The sequence below is a fragment of the Peromyscus californicus genome, unplaced genomic scaffold (genome assembly GCF_007827085.1).
Source record: "Peromyscus californicus insignis strain IS unplaced genomic scaffold, ASM782708v3 Scaffold_3__1_contigs__length_106647218, whole genome shotgun sequence".
NCBI classification, from domain to species: domain Eukaryota; kingdom Metazoa; phylum Chordata; class Mammalia; order Rodentia; family Cricetidae; genus Peromyscus; species Peromyscus californicus.
The window spans coordinates 64,413,911-64,436,243 of NW_026294551.1; the positions used below are offsets into that span (position 1 = coordinate 64,413,911).

Below are 22,333 nucleotides of genomic sequence, written 5' to 3' on the forward strand. Positions count from 1 at the left end.
AATGGGTAGAAGACATGGGATTTACATACACAATGGAATCTTCTTCAGTCATAAAGAAAAATGAAATTATGTAGTTTGCAGGAAAATGGATAAAACTGGAGATGATATTAAGTGAATTAAAGCCATCTTAGGAAGACAAATATTGTATGTTCTTTTCATTTGAGCTTCCTAGATTTTATAGCAAGACAAAATTATGTATGTACAATTGAAATTGTGCAGGACAACAGTGACTAGTTGATGGGAGGGGAGGGGAGTAAGGGTAGGGTAGGGAATATGGAGGGGGATTTACTCCAAGTCCAACATATACTGGAATGAAAATGTCCTTGTGTAACACAATACCACGTAAAATGAGTATGTACAATGAAACTTCCTTCTTTTTCTTACTAATTATTATTATTATTTCGAGATAGTCCTATTATGTAGCTATGGTTGGACTGGAACTTAAGTAGACCAGGTGGGCCTTGAAATCACAGAGATCTATCTGCCTCCATCTCCTGAGGTGTGGAGCAGAAGAGGAAGTGATACCAATGAACAAATGGAAATCCAGAATTAATGAATGAGGTCCTACCTGAAGACCTCTGCCGTACGAGAGCAAAGGGAGCTGAGGAAGAAAAGGGGTTGGCAGGATGGCACACCTTCTGTCCAACATGCAGAGGAGATGTTTACCCAAGTGCACTTCCTGTTTCAGTCCAGGGCTGGGTCTGCAGAGCATCCCAGAGCACTTGGTATCCCTCTACAGGACTTGGCCTTTAGCACTCAGCAGGTGGAGGCAGGCAAAGCAGGGATTCAAATTTAAAACAACAGCAAACAAGACGAAACAAGAAACACATAATGACAAAAAGAAAGGAAAAAGAGAATCAATGCACTTTGCTCTGCTGAGCTGTCTTCATTTTCATAGTGACTAACATCAAACCCAGCTAAGGATGTGGTCCTCAGTGAAAGGGGAAATCAGAGTCAAAAGCAAACAAAGTCAGTCCAAAAGGAAGTACTGAATGAATGATTATTATGATTGTAAGTTGATTATTATTTTATGACAAGTTAAAAAGTTCCTATTCCATCCAGGCTAAGAGTACACCAACCTACTGTATGTGTCCTAAAGATAATGCAGAAACTAAATAGTTACTGTGGTTATCATTTGATCAAAGTGTCCCTGTGTCACAGGAGCCACCAAATTAACATCACAAATGGGCTGAGCTGCATCAGAGTCCTGGATTCATGTTCATATTTGGGGTATCTTCAAAAGCTCTGAAGGACCTGCAGAGGTGGATCACATCACACCTTGTGGCTCACCTTCTGTAGACTCTGCCTGCGATCTTATGTGAGATGTGCAGGGCAACATTAATGCTGCTGGAGAAAAGGAAATACTATGGAGAAGGGCTTCAGATGAAAACAGCATTAACAGAAGTGAAGGGATAAAATGATTAATCTTTGTTATTCTAAAGCATTATCTTAGAGTTGCTTTTGCATTTGTTTTGTCTTTGGAAAACACAATATATTTATAAACATTTCTAATATACAAATGTATATTAGTAATTATTTTATTTGTAAAAGTGATACTTTAAAAATGTTCTAAATTTATTACCAAGAAATTACTGTAGGCTTATAACTTGCCAGAAAATGATGGGATGTATGCTCTGCCATCTAAAGCTTTGTTTTTTTAAACTCTATTTTCATCCTTCACCTGAAATGTTGTGTATTAGGACACTATTCTTCATAAGAAAGGTTTCAGGTTTTTCAGGGGCTGAATTCTTTGATGGAATAGAAACAGGTGCTAGAATCAGCTCAACCAACAGTCAAGGCTTGTTGCTTCGAGTAAAGTGGAAGAGATTGAAAAGGAACCCCCAAGTCCACACGAAGTGAAAAAGCCCAGACACTGAACGAGAACATTCTAACATAGAGCTTTATTTTAAAATTCCAAATACTCCTATGAATATCTGAGTGAATCACTAGTTGTTTGCTGGGGAATCAGCAGCATTTTTTATTTTTATTTTCCAAGACTGAAATACAAAGTTAACAAAAGAAGATACCCAGCCTAGCAGTAAATCTGTATAAAAACACTCAGCCTCAGAAACTACCAGGGAAATACACACAGGAAGCAGGATGAGGTGCTGCCAGACTTCCTGAGTGGAAAGGGTTGATAAAGCCTGGGGCAGCTGCACCCTGTGTGAACTGCTTGTGGGAGTTCAAAATTAAACAATTTGATAAAAGGTTCATCATCCATTTACCAAGTGAAATAAAAATGTAATTGAAATAAGGTTGAAGGCCTTCCACATGTCCATCACAAATCAGGGAACAAGTGGTGGTTTTTGAAACACTGGGCACTATTATCAGTTTAAAAGAATAGCTTCTGGAGTGTGTAAAAATGCAGAGAATCTTCACAACGTATTAAAACACACACACACACACACACACACACACACACACACACACACACACACACACACAGTGCCATCAGTGTCCAGCGATGGAACAGTATAGGATGGAAATGGAATTCAGACTAGTCTTGAATCCGTGGGCAGATGTTTCATTAGAAAAGGGCTCAAGAGACCCCTGTGCAGTTTTGGACTTTGCATCTCTTGGTAACAAGCAGGTACAAAGGCTGAGATCCGTAGAACTGTCAAGAAGATAAAGCTTGCTGTGAGTGCCCTCTGGCTTGACAAGGGTGACTTGAAACCAACTGGCAGTTAATACTCAAAGTCACTTCATTCCCTGCTGGCACCAAAATCCGGGTGTGGTGAGGCCTGAGAGCTTTTCTTGGCAAATTTGTGATTTTTCCGGTTTGTTGAGAGTTCATTTTGAAATGAGACAGCAGCTCTGGAATCAGCTGCCAGCATGTGGTTTTTACCAAAACCTCAGAGTAAAGCAGAAAGTAACCAAGACACGGGCACAGACGCACACATACAGCCCTTACTCGTGGCCTGGCTTTCCACACCCATAGCCGCCTGGGACAACTGCCAGTTGAAAACCAGTGAGAACTTCCAGAGGGAGCCACCTTCCAGTGCTGCCTGCTGAGTAACATGTCGAAACGGCTTACAGTGCTGGCACCCAGCTCTGGCCAGCGTATCCACTCTGTGTACGCGACCCACCCATCTGTCACAGAGGAGCCACCTCCGTTCTAGTGACCTTTATTTCCCCAAAGTGTAAAAGCTGTCATACTGAAATTTAGATGTGTTAAAGACAAACTGGCCGGAGACTGATGGTGCATGACTTTTCATCTCAGTGCTCGGGTGGCAGAGGCAGGAGGATCTCTGGGTTCAAGGCCAGCCTGGTCTACATAGTGAGGTCCAGGGAAGCCAGGGCTACACAGAGAAACCCTGTCTTGAAAACCCTCCCCCTAAAGACAAGCTGTAAGGTACTTACCGAGTTAAACTACGGAAGCTTCCCATTTACTAAAGGAGGAAGTAGCCTTCTGATTTTGCTAATGCCCACAGTAAGAATAAAGGTGTCCATGAAATTGAGAGGAAGGACAAAGAAACTCGGTGGCAGTTTTGCTGAGGTTCCTCAGCTTCCCCCAGTTCCAACCACACGATAGAAGAGTCAAGGTAGAAAAGAAACTTAACAACAGAGCCTGGAATTCTCAGTGGCTTCAGGTATCCTCCGGGCATCCTGAGACCTTATCCCTGGGAAGGGGGCTACTGTATACCTTTCCTCTTTGTACAACCACCAAAATCCAAGCAAACCAAGGCATCCTTTCTAGTTAGGAGAGCACAGTGGGCTACATGCTTCCTCAGGCTGCCCTTGACTTCACTGTTCCGAAGACTGTAGATGAGGGGGTTCAGCATGGGGGTGACAATAGTGTAGAATGCTGATACAGTCTTGTCATGGTTAGCTGACCTGGAAGATGTGGGCCTCATGTAGATAAAAATGGCAGCTCCATAAAAGAGGGCCACCACTGCCAAGTGCGAGGAGCAGGTGGCAAAGGCCTTCTTGCAGGCTTCTATGGATCTCATTTGGAGGACAGTGGCCAGGATGAGGCCATACGACGTCAGGATGAGGGATAAGGGGACCAGCAGCATCAGCACACAGCAGATGTACATGACAAACTCAAAGGCAGCCGTGTTACCACAAGCCAGGCGCAACAGCACAGGGGCCTCACAAAAGAAGTGATCGATTTCATTCCCGCGGCAAAACTGGAAGCTCAGGGTGGCAGCGGCCTGCATGGCTCCATCAGCTGCGCCCAGGAGCCAAGACCCGAAGCTCAGTCTCAGACATAACTGCCAGCTCATGAGAACCGAGTAGCGCAGTGGGCGGCAGATAGCCACGTAGCGGTCATAGGACATGGCTGCCAAGAGGAAGCATTCTCCACCTTCCAGTGTGAGGAAGATGAAGATCTGGAAGCCACAGCCAGCAGTGGAGATGGACTTCTTGCCCATTAAATAATGAGCTGCCATTTGGGGCACTATGGTGGAGACCAGCATCATGTCCATAAGGGAGAGCTGGCTCAGGAGAAAGTACATGGGTGTATGGAGCCGGCGGTCCTGGTGAATCAGGAGAAGCAGGAGGGCATTGCCTACCACGGAGTTGAGGGCCACAGTCAGAACCAGCACAAAGAGAACCAGGTGGGCTCTGGTGTTGTTAAAGAGTCCCAGGAGAATGAACCCTGCTGTGGCATTCCCCATGTCCATGATCTACAGCAGAAGCGACACCTCAAATGGAAGAACGGAAGAGAGTTTCATCATCTGCGATGCTGTGTGAACTACACATGCCTGGAAGGTTGCCTATGAGAAATGGTGAAACCCACTTCAAGCCCATCTGTGATTGCAAAATGTTCCAACACAGTCACACATTAACATAAGCCTTTTCATTCCCAAGGTCTACCTGACACATTTCACCAAGACAGTGAGTTCAATGGTATAATGAATCAATGTTCTCTGTAAGCTGCAAATAACTCCTGACTTTCCATTACCTGATAGCCACATAAATGGTTGAGAACTATTTGTGAATTTGTCATTTATGGTTTCATGGGCATTCCGTTTTGCATCACCAAGTCTTAGGAGCTTAAGTAAATATTGGTTATATTACAACTTAGGGACTCATTAATGTAGGTGACATATTTACTATATCAAAATTTTTGTTTATTTATTGAGACAAGGGGTGGTGTATCCCAGGCTGGCCTCAAATTTGCTATGTAGTAGAAAATGATCTGGGAACTCTGATCTCATTGTCTCTTCCTCCTGATTGCTGAGATTAGAGTCCTGTGCCACCATGTCTGATTTATGTCACACTGGGGATTGGACACAGGGCTTTGGGCATGGCATGTAAAAATTCTACCTCCCAAATCACATCCCGGCCTCGTTAAACTTTACTGAAAACACCAAATTCACATGGTTCTAACACTGAATAATAAAGGCCTCGGCCAAACAGAGGGGTGCTTGCTCTTGGATCTGGAAGAGGAAAGTCAGACCCTGTGGACAGAGGCTTAACTTGCCCTTGGGTAGGAGTTAAGGTGGTTCTGTTTACGTAGGTTGACCCTTCAAATGACAACAGCCTTCTTGGGGGTTTCTCCAGTGCGAAGCTGTAATGCTAAATGCATGCTTTAATGAACTGTTCCAAAGTGTTTGCTCTCTTAGACAGCCCCTCCCTCTTTACAGCCGCACAAACTCTCCCTTTAGTGGATAACTCAGAGACCCTAGCTCTTGCCTAATTGTAGAGAAAACAATGATTTCCTGCTTCATTCTCAGGGGACTTTAAAGCTTTACTTTCATTTTAACCTTTGACTTGCTGCTGCCAAGATTGTTTGAGCTTATTGAATCAAAACGTCCACCCTACAAACTTGTGGACACTAATTCATTCTCAAGGTCACTGTCCAGTTCTAATGTCTTGAGGGAGCCTGTGCCTTCTGGGGTACCTCCTGGGTTTCTTCTCAGGTAAAAATCAAAACTGTGGCTGAAACAATGGCGCTATGACTCACTTAGCCCCTGACCAAGTCCCTGAGAATTTTAGTTAGTTGTTTGAAAGGTAAATATTTTGGAAATTATTTTATTTTTTGAAAGTTGCTTTGAAAGTATGTGCTCTTTGCTCAGCTCGGGAGTTGCCCACATTCCCAGTTCTAACATACACTTTTGCTCCATGGAAACTCTATGGAACCATGGCCACCTCTCTCAGGACATCACACTGCTGACCATTCAGAACCCTTCTAACATTTTTTCACTTCTCATTATCGAAGATAGATGAAACTCTAAGTTGGTGTCATTTAGCCGCTGGAGGGCAGGGAGCAATTTTCTTAAATTAATTTCTGCAGCCACAGTAATTATTTTATGTAACATAGTCACTCGGGTTGTCATTAGGCACCTTCCCCGCCAGAATCCATCTTCTAAATTCTCTTAATGCCTCCAAATGAGAACTCTGCACTCTACTAAGCAAAGCTCCCTGTTCTTTTTGCCCCAAACCCGCTGGCAGCCACTATCTCTCTTCTGTGTCCCTGGGACACATGGATGCTGGAATCCCACAGCACGCATCTATTTGTGACTGTGCCTCAAACCATATCCGAAGTCCCGAGGGCTCGTGGATGTCACGTCTGACTTCATTTTTCAGGAAGTTAATGGTCCACTGTGTGGCATATTGTGATTGCTGTTCACTCGTCTGTGGCCTTTCCCTCCCGTTGTGGATACGCGTGCACCAATTTAATAAGATGCTTGATGACAGCTGTTTGTATTTTGATAAAGAAATAAGGTACCACACAAAGCAGCAGTGATGAATCTTCATTTAAAACATGCAAGAGAGGTATATGTGTTTTCAGAAAACTAGTTCAACAGCTTTCCCTTACCTCTCTGGGTTTTTTTTTTTAAGAACACATTTTCTGTTTTATTCTATTTATACAACACTGGAGACTGAACATAGGGCCTCATATAGGCTTGGCAAGCTCTCTATCAATGAGTTATATTCCCAGCCCTAGAAAATATATATTATGAAATTTCTACTTATATATAAGTAATTTTAAAATTACAAGTGATCTGCTCAACTTTTTAGTGGCAATAGGTGATATATGTATACATTTTAAAGGTGAAATAAATGATTAAAAGTCATCAGTCATTATGTATCTAGTTGTGTGGTCACCTTGTCTTTATTAAAAGTATTGCCTATATCTCTATACAAATGAGACAAGTTACACTAATTAAAAAGCTCATAAACCTCCACTCTAGGGATAAAATCCTAAAAAACTGACCACGGAAATACATCATGATTAAAACTGGTCCTAAAGAATTAGCTCATTTGGGAAACATGCTAAATGTGTTAAAATGTGGAATGCAAGACCTCCAGCCTGACCAGTGCAGGCAATGGGGAGCTGTTTTACCCTGGAAAACAAGGGCTTCCTTTTCCTCTCCTTGCTCTGTGTCCATTGAGTCAGACATCCCCTAGATACATTTCCATAGTTCTTTCTAGAATAGTGCGAACATGGTGGCATCTTTACTCAAAACTACACTCACATCTTTTGCATTTGAAATTGCAGGCTGAGACAGATGCCTTCATTTTCTTCTTACAAAAGCCTCTTGAGAAACCACAGAAAAGTCAGAATGCATAATATCCTTTCCACATTTCCCCAAATTCATTGTTAAATTGTAATTTTAAAAGTCTAAATTTCACGATACTGAAAGGAAAATTAATCAGTATGTGAAAAATAAGGTAGCAGCAGAGGACTTGTTTATATTAATAAAATTATGGGTTTGTTTTGAAAGAATTAACCTAATGTCATCACCCACTTGCACACATTTTAATTCATCAAGTACCGAGATGTGTTACCGGGAAGAGTTTCTTTGTAAAATGTAGAGTGGTGGGGCTGGTTTTTCTACGTAGCTGAGGGCTCTTTGTTCCTCCAGCCTCCACCTCCTAAATTCTGGGATTTGCAATTGAATTTTCTAGAGTTAAACTTCACAAAGAAATAATCAGACATGAAGAGGTTGTCATACCTACCTACAAGAGTCAAAACTGATGCCCGGCAGCCTGGATCTACACACTCAGAGACACATCTGGATGTCCCCACCTGGAGGGAAGTTGTGCCTACCCTGGCCCTCCACCTCCCTTATATCTCTGTCTGGACTGGCATGTCATGAGGATGGCACACTGCCAGCCTGGGCTGCAGACACTATCCTATTAACAATACCCCAGAGCTGCCGGGGTGACAGTTCAGTTGCCAAAAGTGTTCACTGTGTTGAGAAATTAAAACAGTTCCCAAGAGATGATGAATTTTCTGCACATATCATAAAGTTGTGAATCACAGAAATGACAGAGAATCACGCAAGAGAAAAAAATAAAACGTAAATAAATGTCTTTGAAAGGGGATTGTGATTTCAAATGTATGAATCAGGAAGTCATGTGATTCTGGTATTCCTTGCACAGACTTCAGCAGATAGGAGGATTAAACTGTCTTCCATTCAGACCAGCTCAATTGTCAAAACAGCAATTGAAATAAATGAAGCCTGTGAAGTTTTTTTTTCCTTCTTGGACTCAATTTGAGACAATTAAGGTTGTATTGTATGTACCTGTTTGTGTGCATTTGCAATAGGCTGTTATATTTTGATTTTATATTTTCATTTTTTGTGTCTGTATAGTGAAATAATAATAATAATAATAATAGTAATAATAATAATAATAATAATAATAATAATAAAAACAATAACAGTAACAGCATCTCCAGGCTATACTCATATCGATGTCACTTCCCAGGGTGAATGTATATGGATCTGTGTTTCGTGATGTTTGACCGTTTGCTTTTTTTTTTGAGATAATGTTTTTCTGTGTAACAGCTTTGGCTGTCCTGGAACTTGCTCTGTAGACCAAGCTGACCTCGAACTCAGAGATGTCTGCCTCTGCCTCCCAAGTGCTGGGATTAAAGGTGTGTGCCATCACCATCTGGCTGACTCTTTGCTTTTGATGTTTTTCAGTGCTGGGCACCCTGGGAACTTGGATCTGTGCCTTGCAACTTCTGAGTTATCTACTGCTATATAGAAACCACAGATTCGACAACTGGAAACAGATAATTTGAAACAAAACAAAACAAAATTTTTTTTTTATCATGGATTATGTGTTAGGGAAATGGACCTGGTAAAAAATGTAAGATAATTTGGTGAACTGCAATCCCCATTTAATTTTATTTAAAGGAAAGTACAGATTTTTAACATTACTTAACGTTTATTTACTTATTTATATGAAACTGAGTGTCATATAGCTCAGGCTGGCTTACTAGCCAATTATTGAACTAGCTTAGTAGCAGAGGCTGGCCTTGAACTTCTGATCCTCCTACCTCCACCTCCCAGGTGCCAGGATTGCCACCACAGTGGGTTTGTTTATATGTTGCTGGAGATGGAAGCATTTTCCAACGGAGCTACTCCCCCAGCTCTTTGTATACATTTCTTTCATGAGATGTGGAACTTTATCAAACTGGCAAATCCTACTTGAATTTATGATCGGTCGAATGTGTATAGTATAAATTTAAACCCACATTACTGTATTTTCTGAAAAAGCAAACAGCAAAACCCTCTAGGCTCCAGGTGAGTAAAGTGGGACCACCATGACACTCAGCATGGAAGCTTTCTACAGGAGCGTGGCCATCCTTCCTAACAGAGCTTAGGTCCTTTTCTGTTTTGGCCACTGCTGTGCTGGGGTCTTTAGAGGCTATCAAGTGATGCTGCCCTGTCACAGAATTGACGTTGTTGCACGACTACATCAAGCCTTGAGAGGGTCTATGGGGTTTAAGAATGACGACAGGCATTCCGAGTCCTGAAGAGAAAGAAAGGGGCTCAGAAGCTCTGGGGAGCTGAGGGTGCACTCCATGTGAGTATCTAGTGTGGCTTCCTGAAGGACTGTATGACTAAGGGTGAGTAGCGAGGTCACCATCACAAAGATGGACTGTATCTGCCAAAAAGCACAGCCCAGAGGCCCAGCTCAGCCATCTTGAACAAGGGAGAGATACATTCTCTGCTGTTGCCCTTCCCACTCAGAGAAGGCACTCCTGGCATTCCTGGAGAATACACAGACTGGCACGGGCATCCAGGAAGCTGGGAAGACCTCTTAGAATCGACACCTAAAGAAGAATTAAGTGAAAGAACCAAGTAGACTCCATAACAGGCTGCTCAGTCTTTTCTCAGAGATCAGGCCCCAATTTCAGTTTCCTGAGACTTAAGCAAGCAGTTTCTGGAAGGGCTGTGAACAAAAGACATAGTCCTTGAAGTAGCTCCCTTTCTGCACATAGTCTGACTGCTCAAGGTTCAGTCAGTTGTTTACTGTCTGGGACCCTTCACCAACTTAGAGCTACGTGCATGGGTCAATGTAAACGTGCTAGGCCAGCCAGCCTCCATGGCAGCTCAAGGACAGAGCCTGGGCCACTGAGTCAGCCCCCAAAGTCAGTATGTGCAAGGCCAGCCAGCCCCCATGGCAGCTCAAGGACGGAGCCTGGGACTTGTCCAGGCCTGCCCCAAATGATAACTGTAACCCCCAACCAGTAAATTCAAAGGTTACATACCCTCACCCAATCATATGATGCCAAGGCTTGTACCACCCTGCTTGCGGTTTTTCCCTTTAAAAACCCCTCATCCTGAGAGCTCAGGGCCGTCCTCCTTCACCTTTGTTGTGCCCACAGAAGACAGACAACACAGGTCAATAGTTCACCAAAATAGAGGGCTTCCTGGGAGCACCAGTACCAGAGAAGGGTTGGAAAGAGTTTGGTGTTCACACACCAAGAGCACGCCCTGACAGAAAACCCCAGATTCAGTATTCAAATGTTAAAGATGCAGGAGAGAAAGGATTTCCGATTTGGGGAACAGGCAGGGGGTATGAAAAGGGTTAGCTCCGCCTTTATACAAAGTAGCCCCAGGGTCAGCTCAGACGCTGCTGCTAATGCCTCTCATGAGATCCAAGGATGTGGCTTGCTCAGTGTGCCTCAGTTTTGTCGAAAGGTGTGAGTCCCTCAGTAGAAAAACTGGCACACAACAAACATATATACAAACTGTCTGTCGTTCCTATGACAAGCTCTGAGGCTAGAAGTTGCCTCAGAGAAGTCAAGAGGGTGATGGACTGTGATGTTGGCCTTTGTGGAGGTTCCTAGATTCTGTGCCTCCTTCCTATCCTGCCTCTGCTGTGTCCTTTGGCACACCTGTACTCGGTGTCTCCCTCCGTTCTCTGAGGCCATAACAGAATACCACATCCTGGGGACCAAGGAAGGAATGGTAGTTCTTTCGTGTCCGGCAATGGGGAAAGTCTGAATTCCAGGGCCCGCATCTGTCAGGGGTCTGCTTGTGTATTAGTAGACGGTGGAAGGACCAGAAAAGATGAGAGGGGCTGACGATGGACGTTCGTGGAGTGGACTGCACTTTGAAGACTGACTGACTGTTTGACTCTTCAGTGGTTGTGGAGGGATTGGAATGTTGCAAGTCCAGAACCAAATTGTCTTTGGCCGTCTTTTGTCTTCACGTGTACATGACCTAACATGTGAACGACTGGTAAGAATGTCCTTTGGGATATGCATAGCGCTAGCTTCCGACAGCCTAGAGACCAAGAACGCTGCCAGACAGCACTGGGAGCCTGGACCCGAGATGTCACTGCTCCACTGTCGCCTGCCTGCTTCCTGCTCCCCCCAAATGTGTTTGGAAGGCGTCTTGATTTTTACCTTTCTCCCTTCTACTACTACAAAAACCTGATGAAACTGCACCATGTTGGAAGATGGAGTTGAGGGTAACCTAAATCTGGAGGGGCCATGGTCACTCATATTTGGCTCCAGGATAAACTATCTCTTATTCATTTTTTTTTAAATTTTTTTTTTTAAGATTTATTTATTATGTATACAGTATTCTGCCTGCATGTATCTCTGCAGGCCAGAAGAGGGCGCCAGATCTCATTACAAGTGGTTGTGAGCCACCATGTGGTTGCTGGGAATTGAACTCAGGACCTCTGGAAGAGCAGTCAATGCTCTTAACCTCTGAGCCATCTCTCCAGCCCCTCTTATTCATTTTTAAGTGAGTTGTGTTTTTTTTTTTGGTATGGAAAGGGCCACACCCACTATTATTTCATTTATTATTTGGGACAGGGTCCTATGTAATCCAGCTCTCCTGCATCAGCTTCCCAAGTACTGAGATCACAGGTGTTTGCCGTAACGTTGAACTAACTAACATTTTTATAATGGTATGAATGCTCTTCCATCATGAGAGTGGAGCCCTTAGGCCCAGTCACTTCTTTTTTTTTTTTTTTTTTTTTTTTTTGGTTTTTCGAGACAAGGTTTCTCTGTGTAGCTTTTCGCCTTTCCTAGATCTCACTTCATAGACCAGGCAGGCCTAGTACTCAAAAAGATCCGCCTGCCTCTGCCTCCTGAGTGCTGGGATTAAAGGCGTGCGCCGCCACTGCCCGGCGGCCCAGTCACTTCTTAAAGATTTCATCTCTAAACACTCATTTGGAAATTTCATTATGATTGAGTTATGTTTTGGTTAGTGGTATTTGTTCTGTTGTTAAAGATGTTAAATATAGCTATAATTTAAAAACCATCAGCCCTGCCTGCTCATCTCCTTTGTAAGAATTCCCTAAATTGCAAACAGTTTTGGAAAATTCTCCTGAAACGTTTTGACAAATGTTTTATGTTTAAAATAATTCTTAGTGGTTATGTATTTCATTACAATTTACTTCATAATAACAATAAATCAGGCACTACATTTTTTTTAAAAGTTACTATCAGTTTCTTCTTCTATCTCTTGATGTTTTACATCATATAACAAAAATGGAACTCCATGATTAAAGTCTAGCTAACCAGACCTGTATCACTGGCTCTCATTTCTAAGACCTTATTTTAAAACAGAGTAGCTGGCACAAGGAACACCATCAGGAACACAAGCTGATTTTTAATTGATTTTCCAAACCCTTGGTAAAAGAATATAAAACAACAAATGAGCATCAAATAAGTTAATTGAGCACAAAAGAGTGAGTTTCAGTGGACTAGATCAGCTGAGTCTGTGAGGCAGGTGTGTCGAACTTGAGTAGAGCTGTTTTGGTGAACGTCCCCCTGCACGTTTATCACAGCTTCTTCTGCAGACACTTCCTCAAGGCTCTCTTGACCTCCTTGTTCCTCACACTGTATATGAGGGGGTTCAGCACAGGCGTGAAGATGGTGTAGAAGGCAGACACCACCTTGTCGCGCGCCCCTGGCTGCTGGGACTTGGGCCTCATGTAGATGAACATGATAGCCCCGTAGAACAGCCCCACCACAGTCAGGTGTGAAGAGCAGGTGGTAAAGGCCTTCTTCCGGGCTGCTGAGGATCGCATGCGGAGCACCGCCACCATGATGAGCGAGTAGGAAGCCAGGATGAGGGACAGCGGGATCAGGAGCATCAGGATGCAGCAGATGTACATGAAGAACTCAAAGACTTTGGTGTCAGCACAGGCAAGGCGCACCAGGGAAGGCGCCTCACAGAAGAAGTGGTTGATCGTTCGAGAGCGGCAGAAGGGGAAACTCAGGATGGTGCCCGCCTGCATCAACCCGTCAGCGGCTCCCAGGAGCCAGGAGCCCAGCGTCAGGTGCACGCACAGCTTGGGGCTCATGAGGACATGATAGCGCAGGGGCTGACAGATAGCCACGTAGCGGTCATAGGACATGGCCGCCAGGAGGAAGCACTCGCCTCCTGCCAAGGTGAGGAACAGGAAGATCTGGGAGCCACAGCCTGCAGGGGAGATGGACCTCATGCTCATCAAGTAGTTGGCTGCCATCTTGGGGATGATGGTGGAGACTAGCATCATGTCCATGAGGGAGAGTTGGCTGAGAAGGAAGTACATGGGCGTGTGGAGCCTGGGGTCCCTGCAGATGAGAAGGATCATGAGGGTGTTGGCCATCAGGGAGGCGGTGAAGATTACTAACACAACAGAAAACAGGAAGGAGTGGGCTTGTGTGTGGCTGAAGAGCCCAAGAAGAATGAAGTCCACCCCTGTGGTGTTATTGGGAGTCTCCATGACTCTGGTCATACCTGGAAGACAGGAGGATACTTTTTTTTTTTTTTTTTTTTTTTTGAGATAGGCTGTCCTTGAACTAACTCCGTAGACCAAGCTGGCCTCAAACTCAGAGATCCTCCTGCCTCTGGCTCCTGAGTGCTGGTGGATTAAAAGCATGTGCCACCATGCCTAGTCTGAGAATGACTTTTTTTTAAGTGACTTGCAACAGCCTTAAAAATATTTGTTCAAATGACAGAAGATTTCAATTTAGTGGAATAATTAATTTTTTTTCTACAACCTGACTCTGAGGTTATGGATCAGTGAGTAAGGAGCACTTGCTGCACAAGCTTAAAGATCTGAGTTTGGATCTCAGAACCCACGTAAGAAGCTAGGTGTGGTCCTCATGTGTCTGTAGCTTAGCTCTGTGAAGGGCAGAGACCGACGATTTCTAGGGTTCTCTGGCTGCCAGCCTAGCCCCACAAAACAAGAGCACGGTTCAGGGAGAGACTCTGCCTCAAGGAAGTAAGACAGAGACTGAGAGAGGAGGACCTCAACACCCTCCTCTGGCCTGTCCGTGAACACATACACATGAGTGTGTATCACACACACACACACACACACACACACACACACACACACACACACTTCCGCATTGTCCACATTTGTTGCATCGTATTTTAACTTTCAACTGAATTAAATAAAACAGAACTAATAGTCTACTGCCTCATAATGTGTTTACCCCTATGCTTATTTTAATCATGGCATAACGAGGCATTGTGTGATGATTTCAATTTCCTGCAGTTTGATATTTCTCAGTTGAAAGAAACCCTAAATTCCTGTAAATTTGTGAGTGCTGCTGTGACCCAACTCATGGCCTTTGCACCTTTCTTACATATCTATTAAAGCAGTTCCAGATGAAAGTAAGGCAACACTCTTGTCATCATACTTTGTCATAAAGGAAAACCACACGGCTGAATTTCTCTATTCTGTGTGTGAGGCCCTGCTGACCTATACCATATGTAATGAGCACAGATGCTTCACACCCCAGTGCCATGCCTCACACTATCAAGATTTCTTTCCTGATGAGAAGGGCCGTTGGTTCATGCAGATTTCTTCCCTCCTCCCCTCTTTTCTTTCTTTCTTCCTTCCTTCCTTCCTTTAAAATTTTTTTTTGATAGGGTTTCTCTGTGTAACAGTCCTGGCTGTCCCGGAGCTTGCTTTGTAGACCAGGCTGGTCTTGAACTCACAGAGATCTGCCCGCCTCTTCCTTTTGAGTGCTGGGTTTAAAGACATGCATTACCACTGACTAGCTCATGCAGATTTCTTCTTATACTAATTAATTACCTTTATCTAGTACACTCTCAAAAATGATACTAAATTTCATCAAATATTCCTGTGGAAAATTGACAGTTTCATGATGACATAGAAGTAGGGGAACATAAATTGTGTTACAGACTTTCACACTTAGACTAATCCCATATTCTTAAGAATCAGACAGTTAACACTTGTGAAAATGTCATGTGGGCTTCCAGTGTCCCTAACAAACAACATGCAGAACACCTCCCGGGATCCCGGTGTGGGGGGCTCTCGACTTACCAACACTCTAGATTAAATCTCTTTCCTGTGAAGATCTGTTCAGTAGAAGGCGACTCAGGACTTTCTTTTCTATCTGCATGAAGTTCATCATTTCCTCCCAAATTCCAATAGCTGAAGAGCAGCTGACCAATGATTGCCAAGGGAATTCTGTTCAAGTTTCAACCATAATCTTTATGTAAGACTCATTTTCTAGTTTTTCTTTAGCTTGACTAGAATGGAAAGATAAATTTGTAAGTGGGTATTACACATTGTATAAATTCCAACAGATTTTTTTTTTCCCAAGACAGGGTTTCTCTGTGTAACAATCCTGCTTGTCCTAGAACTTGCTTTGTAGACCAGGCTAGCCTCGAACTCACAGAGATCTGCCTGACTCTGCTTTTAATCCTGGGATTAAAGACATGTGCCAGCACACCCACCATGTGTGTTTTCATCTCCCTATTTTGACAGTTAGGTGTTGTCAGGTGTAACAATAGCCATCATTCATGGAACACTGAGAGTGTTGTCAGGTGTAACAATAGCCATCATTCATGGAACACTGAGAGTGTTGTCAGGTGTAACAATAGCCATCATTCATGGAACCTTGAGAGTGTTGTCAGGTGTAACAATAGCCGTCATTCATGGAACCTTGAGAGTGTTGTCAGGTGTAACAATAGCCGTCATTCATGGAACCTTGAGAGTGTTGTCAGGTGTAGCAATAGCCATCATTCATGGAACATTGAGAGTGTTGTCAGGTGTAACAATAGCCATCATTCATGGAACCTTGAGAGTGTTGTCAGGTGTAACAATAGCCATCATTCATGGAACCTTGAGAGTGTTGTCAGGTGTAACAATAGCCGTCATTCATGGAACATTGAGAGTGTTGTTAGTTTTAAGACATGTGTGTTCCATGCTGAGGCAGAAAAACTCTGGCCCCCTTAACCTTTGAGCTAATCTGAAAAATTGCATGTGAAATTTTGTTCTCACTGGGTGTGCTGGCACATACCTTTAAATCCAGCACCTAGGAGGCAGAGGCAAGTGGATCTCTGTGAGTTCTAGGCCAGACTGGTCTACATAGTGAGTTCCAGGACAGCCAACGGTACACAGTGAGACTCTATTAAAAAAAAAAAAAAAAGAAGAAAATCTTTTTTCCTGTTTTCTATTAAAAATGTTTCTTAAGTATTTTGTTACTTACGTATAGTGGCCTATCATAGTTACACTTATTGCATATCTCTTCAATGTATTTCACTCATTTCGAGTTATTTCATTGCATCGTTTTAAACCTACGATGTGTTTGGAACACTACAGCACATTATTGTTTTTCAGACATTGGCCTGTGTTTCACTAGTGTAGTATACTGGGAAGGTTAGCAGTTATTAATACATGAAAGGCATCTATGATCATTGTAAATTTGATATTCCTGTGTGATAGCATTGAAGACATACTGTGACACCCATGAGACCAGACACAAACACACACAGACATAGACACACATAAACATCAACACAGACACGCACACATATAGATATAGATGCAGACACAAACACAGACATACACATGAGAGAGAGAGAGAGAGAGAGAGAGAGAGAGAGAGAGAGAGAGAGAGAGAGAGAGAGAGATTTTAAAATAAGTTTAAATGAAAGTATTTTTCCAGGATCAGTAGAGCAGCTCTGTGGTAGAGTGTTTACCTTCCATGTGTGAAACCTCGGGTTTGGTTCCCATAGCCACAAAGAACTATTACAATTATCTGAAAATAGATGTCTCATACTCAATTATTTTTAAGAAAAAATGTATCTCAGAACTAACTTACAATAGAACTTCCCTTATGTTTTAATAACATGAAAATGTTTTCAGTGTCTCCTTGGACTCTCCTGTCATTCATGTTTCATGGATTTCTTCTGACTGGAGAGTAATTCTACATGACAGCAGTTAATACAGTCACTCTGATGTCTGAGAGTCTATAGTTAGTGTTTATGAGAGTTTTCTCTACACCTTCACTAAAGTATTGCCTTCTAAAAGCCAATAAAATGTTTATATGTCACAGAACTATTATTCATGCTTCAAATTTTTAAGTTATTTTAAGTTTGAAGCAATCAGGTAACAAACAAAATCTTATAATGTGTCATTTCATGACAAAGATATTTACTCAGGTGAATATAATAATGTGATTTCAAAGAATAAAGTGCAAGCTAAATTTGGAGATCAAAAGAATTGTTGTTTTTGTATTCCATTATGCTATACACAGAAAACAGATAAATTCCCTCTCGTATTTATTGTCTTAATCAAAAAAGAAAAATACAATAAACAATAGACTCTTGAATGCCTAGGCTAGATGAAATGATCAACTTTCAAGTAATTGATAAGTTGAATTCAGATAGGTTATATCCTCTGTCACATATAACCCCACGTAGGGGCAGTAGTAGGCTGTTTTGCTACCAAAAATATGCTTTAGCAAAATGGAAGGAAGGAACAATTGACTTCAGATATTTATTTTTCAGACAAGGTCTTACTGGGTAGCCCAGGCTGTCGTGGAACTTGCAGTTCTCCTGCCTCAGCTTCCTGAGTCCTGGGATGAGAAATGCATGTCACAGAGCAGCATTTTTGTGAACTCATAAATAAATAAAAACTATAAAAGATTATTACAGTTGTGCTGCTTTGGCCAAGGAAAACCAGCACACTTTTGTTGTTTAAATGACATGAAAACCCAGTATGTACATTCCAGGGAGGCTACCATCCTGTCAGGAGTCAGTGTGGATCCATGGTCTTGTTCATGTACCTGCAGATTCCACATCTGGAGTGTATCCGTGTGATTACAGCACTTTAAAGTTAAACACATCTCTTAGAACAGCAGTTCTCAACCCCTCTGGTCTCACATATCAGATATCCTGCATGTCAGATATTTTCATTATGATTCATCACAGTAGCAAAATTACAGTTATGAAGTAGCAACAAAAATAATTTTACAGTTGGAGGTCACCACTACATAAGGAACTGTATTAAAGGGTCGCAGCATTAGCAAGGTTGAGAACCGCTGTCTTAGATCAAAAAAGTCCCGGGGGGAGGGTCAGTATTTTAAAGTAGGGACTTAACTATCTTATATAGACTTGTTTTAATGAAATATGGTAGTTTAAATGGAGTACTTAACCAATTGCTGTTCTCAAGGAAGCTGCTCAAGAATCATTGCTGGAGCCGGCAAGATGCCCGGTGGGTAAAGCACATCCTACGAAAGTTTGAGGACTTGGATTCGATCCCCAGAACCTGTGTAACAGTGAAAGGAGAGAACAGACTCCCCAACATTGTCCTCTCACTTGTGTGTGCATGCACACATACAATAATAATAATAATAATAATACAATTTAATGACAGAACTGTCACTAGTCCTAGAAGGAAGTGCATGAATTATTGAAATGATGGAGTAAAATGCACCGTCTATCTCAGGGTTGGACTAAACTTCTTTGGTATTGTCTGAATAACTTCACCTTGCTAAGAAAAACTATATATAATCAAAATTTATAAATCTTATAAGTTTTCAATTAAGTACTGAAAATATCTAGTCTCAATGGACACTAAGAGCACAATTAAGACAATTACCATGCTTATGCACTAATAAAATACTGAGCCTTCCTCTGTGTTTCACACTATAAGTTGGGTTGTACTGAAGTCTTTCTCAGGGCAGAAGTGAAAATAAAACAGAACTATTGTAATCTATAGTCAACCAGGAGTGCAAACAGAGCTGATTCTGTCCCGAGGAAGTATTGAGAGTTGTCCTGGATTTTATCCTAAGAAATAACTTAAAAGAAAGGGGGAAACAAATTATACTCACAAAGGTTTTTTAATACTCCTCTACAATGTGTAATGAGAAAAGCCGTGGAGGACCACTGGGCTGCTACAGCAGGACATCTAACAACCCAATGATCTTTCATATCACGTTAATTGGTAGAGACCACCATCACGCTTTGTGGATTTTACAAAAGGTGATGTCAGAGTTAGGAGAGCAGGCTTAAGAGGTTATGAGGGGAGGTGTAGATACATTGGCTTCTCTATTCTCAAAAATGCTATGAATTATGGCATAGTCCCTAAAATTGTGTAAGTGGAATATATTGTAACAAAACCCTGAGAGAACACCACCTGCAATCCTTGCTCGCACTTACCTGTGTCCGGAGCTGTGCAGGACAATCCTGACTCTGTGACTCTGATCCTATGAATTGACACCCAAAGCTTAGGGCCACTTGTGCAGTATGAAGCACACCTGCTCACAGTCCAGGTCATCCCACAGTCGGAGTGCAGAATCCTCAGTGAGAGCACCGTTAGTGAAATCCAGCTGAAACTACGTTCTCTGTATATCAGCTCCCTAAAGTTAATTTTCAAATCCCAGGATATTTGATCCCTGATGTAACTGACCCATATTGGTGACATCAGGAGACAGCCAGTTTGAAAGGGATCCATTTTTTAATATCATTACCTGTGGTAGTAAACTCATGGTCTCACTCCTGGGAATGCATCAGTCACATTAGCCTGTGCATTAGCGACAATCCATGTGTGTGGAATGATCTGGAAGTGAGACGGAGATGGACACAGAATGTGAGAAATACTTGGCCTATAAAGCTACTCTTTGAAAATGGGGATGGCTCAACTGCAGAATTAAAGTTTGTAGCTGTAAGATTAGGCACAGTCACCTGAATGCTTGAGACTCAGGCTAATCATCTATAAAAAGGGCTAAGATATCTAACCCCGGCTGGTTTATTTAGAGGTTACTGAACAGCATTAGGTTACTGAGAAGCATTAGTTTTACCCAAAAGGTATCTGCTCCCACCTGGCCTTCTGATTTATGTATAAGGGGAGGTGTTTGTCTAATGCCTTAACTGGTTAAAAATATAAATTCAATCTATGTTATTCTACTGAACTAAGCTGAAACTGATTGGACACACACTTCTGGGTATGAGCTGGCTGAGAAGTGAAAAGTCTGCTTGAGTTGTGTTCTCACAATTATACAGGAATTCTTAAAGCCAACATACAGAGCTCTTTGAATCTTGTAATTAAATAGATTGGTGCCTATAGGCATACGGAAGAACAATCAAGCCATTCTTGCTGGTGTTCTGTTACACAGTAAGGTGACTGGTATTAATAAAAACACATTATTCATTTCAAAGAAACCTGGAACAGAGGACTCTGAATATTTTTTACCATAAAGAAATGATAAATGTTTATGGTAACAGACATGTTAATTACCCTCAAATGATCATCATACACTATATACATGTATCATGTTGTATGCCATAAACAAGAACAATTATTTTGTGCTCATTGTATAAAAAGCTTAACATACAATTAATTAAGATATTCAACCCCAAATTAAGAAAACAATTTTTTATTTTTAATATTTATTTAATTTTTACGTGTGTGTGTGTGTGTGTGTGTGTGTGTGTGTGTGTGTGTGTGTGTCTTTGTGGGGGCATGTGCATATGAGTGAAATATCCACAGAGGCCAGAAGAGGGCACTGAATCCTCTGAAGCTGGAGTTACAGGCAGTTGTGAGTCACCTGATGGGTCCTGGCAACTGAACTTGAGTCCCTTGCAAGACCAATACCTGCTTAACTGTTGAGTCATCTCTTAAACCCCAGGCACACTCTTACTATTGACAATAGATGTTAAGATACTGTTTATGCATCTCTAAAATGAATCCAGATTTTAGAATCCAGAATCCAGAATCTTTTGCTATCCCTTGAGATCCTTCAGTATCATTAGTTCATTGATTATATTATATTCAACAACCAGTCTTAGCTTAGCAAAATCAGAAAACTTCTGACTTACTTATAATTGACACTTAGGCATGAAGAAGTTCTCATATTTGTTAGAATATAAGACATTAAGACTTGCCTGATCACAGGAGATGACCAGTTCAGGATACATATTTCCTATTGCTAGGAGTTTTAGATGGGGTCATCCTTGTAGATTCCTGGGAGATTTCTTTGTGCCATGTCTCTACCTGACCACTAGTCCCTGTCAGTACTCTCCCCGCTCCAACCTGATCACTCATGTTTCCATCCCCACCTGCCTGCAGTACACTCACGAAATCTCCTCTATTTCCCCTTCCCAGGGAGATTTGGGCATCCCTCCTTGAACCCTCCTTGTTACCTAGTCTCTCTGGGTCTGTGGATTACAGCATAGTTATCCGTTATTTTACAGCTAATATCCACTTATGCATGAGTACATGCCATGTTTGTCTTTCTGGATCTGGGTTACCTCACTCATTTGTCTGCAGATTTCCTGATGTCATTGTTTTTAATAGCTAAGTAATACTCTATTGTGTAAATGTACCACATTTTCTTTATCATCCCTCAGTTGAGGGACGTCTAGGTTGTTTCCAGGTTCTAGCTATTACAAATAAAGTTGCTATGAGCATAGTTGCACAAGTGTCCTTGGATATGATTGAGTATCCTCTGGGTATACACCTGTGAGGGGTATAGCTGGGTCTTGTGGTAGACTGGGCAGATTGATTTCCCAGTTTTCTGAGAAACTGCCCATGTAGGTTTCCAAAGTGGCTGTACAAGCTTGCACTCCTACCAGCAATGGAGACATGTTCCTCTTGCTCCACATCCTCTCCAGCACGAGCTGTCACTTGTGTTTTTGAACTTAGCCATTCTGACAGGTATAAGATGGAATCTCAGAGTAATTTTAATTTGCATTTCCGTGATGGCCAAGGAAGTTGAACATTTAAGTGTTTCTTAGCCATTTGAGATTCTTCTGTTGAGAATTCTCTGTTTAGATCTGTATCCCATTTTTAAATTGGATTATTTGATATTTTGATGTCTAGTTTATTTGTATACTTTGGAAATCAGCCCTTGGTCAGATGTGGGGTT

General features: G+C 42.1%; 2 protein-coding genes across 2 annotated transcripts; both read right to left on the reverse strand.

The window, feature by feature from the left end:
• Positions 1–2,394: 2,394 nt before the first annotated feature.
• Positions 2,395–8,530, reverse strand: LOC128122776 (olfactory receptor 2T8-like). Its single transcript, XM_052758494.1, has one exon. It carries the CDS (start codon positions 4,623–4,625, stop codon positions 3,633–3,635), a length of 993 nt encoding a protein of 330 aa, XP_052614454.1. The 5' UTR covers positions 4,626–8,530; the 3' UTR covers positions 2,395–3,632.
• A 4,463-nt stretch (positions 8,531–12,993) lies between these two features.
• On the reverse strand, positions 12,994–13,923 carry LOC128123187 (olfactory receptor 2T33-like). Its single transcript, XM_052759274.1, has one exon. It carries the CDS (start codon positions 13,921–13,923, stop codon positions 12,994–12,996), a length of 930 nt encoding a protein of 309 aa, XP_052615234.1.
• Positions 13,924–22,333: the final 8,410 nt, after the last annotated feature.

Coding starts and splice junctions, on each gene's coding strand:
- LOC128122776 (XM_052758494.1), bottom strand. CDS start 4,625: ATGGACATGGGGAATGCCACAGCAGGGTTCATTCTCCTGGGACTCTTT.
- LOC128123187 (XM_052759274.1), bottom strand. CDS start 13,923: ATGGAGACTCCCAATAACACCACAGGGGTGGACTTCATTCTTCTTGGG.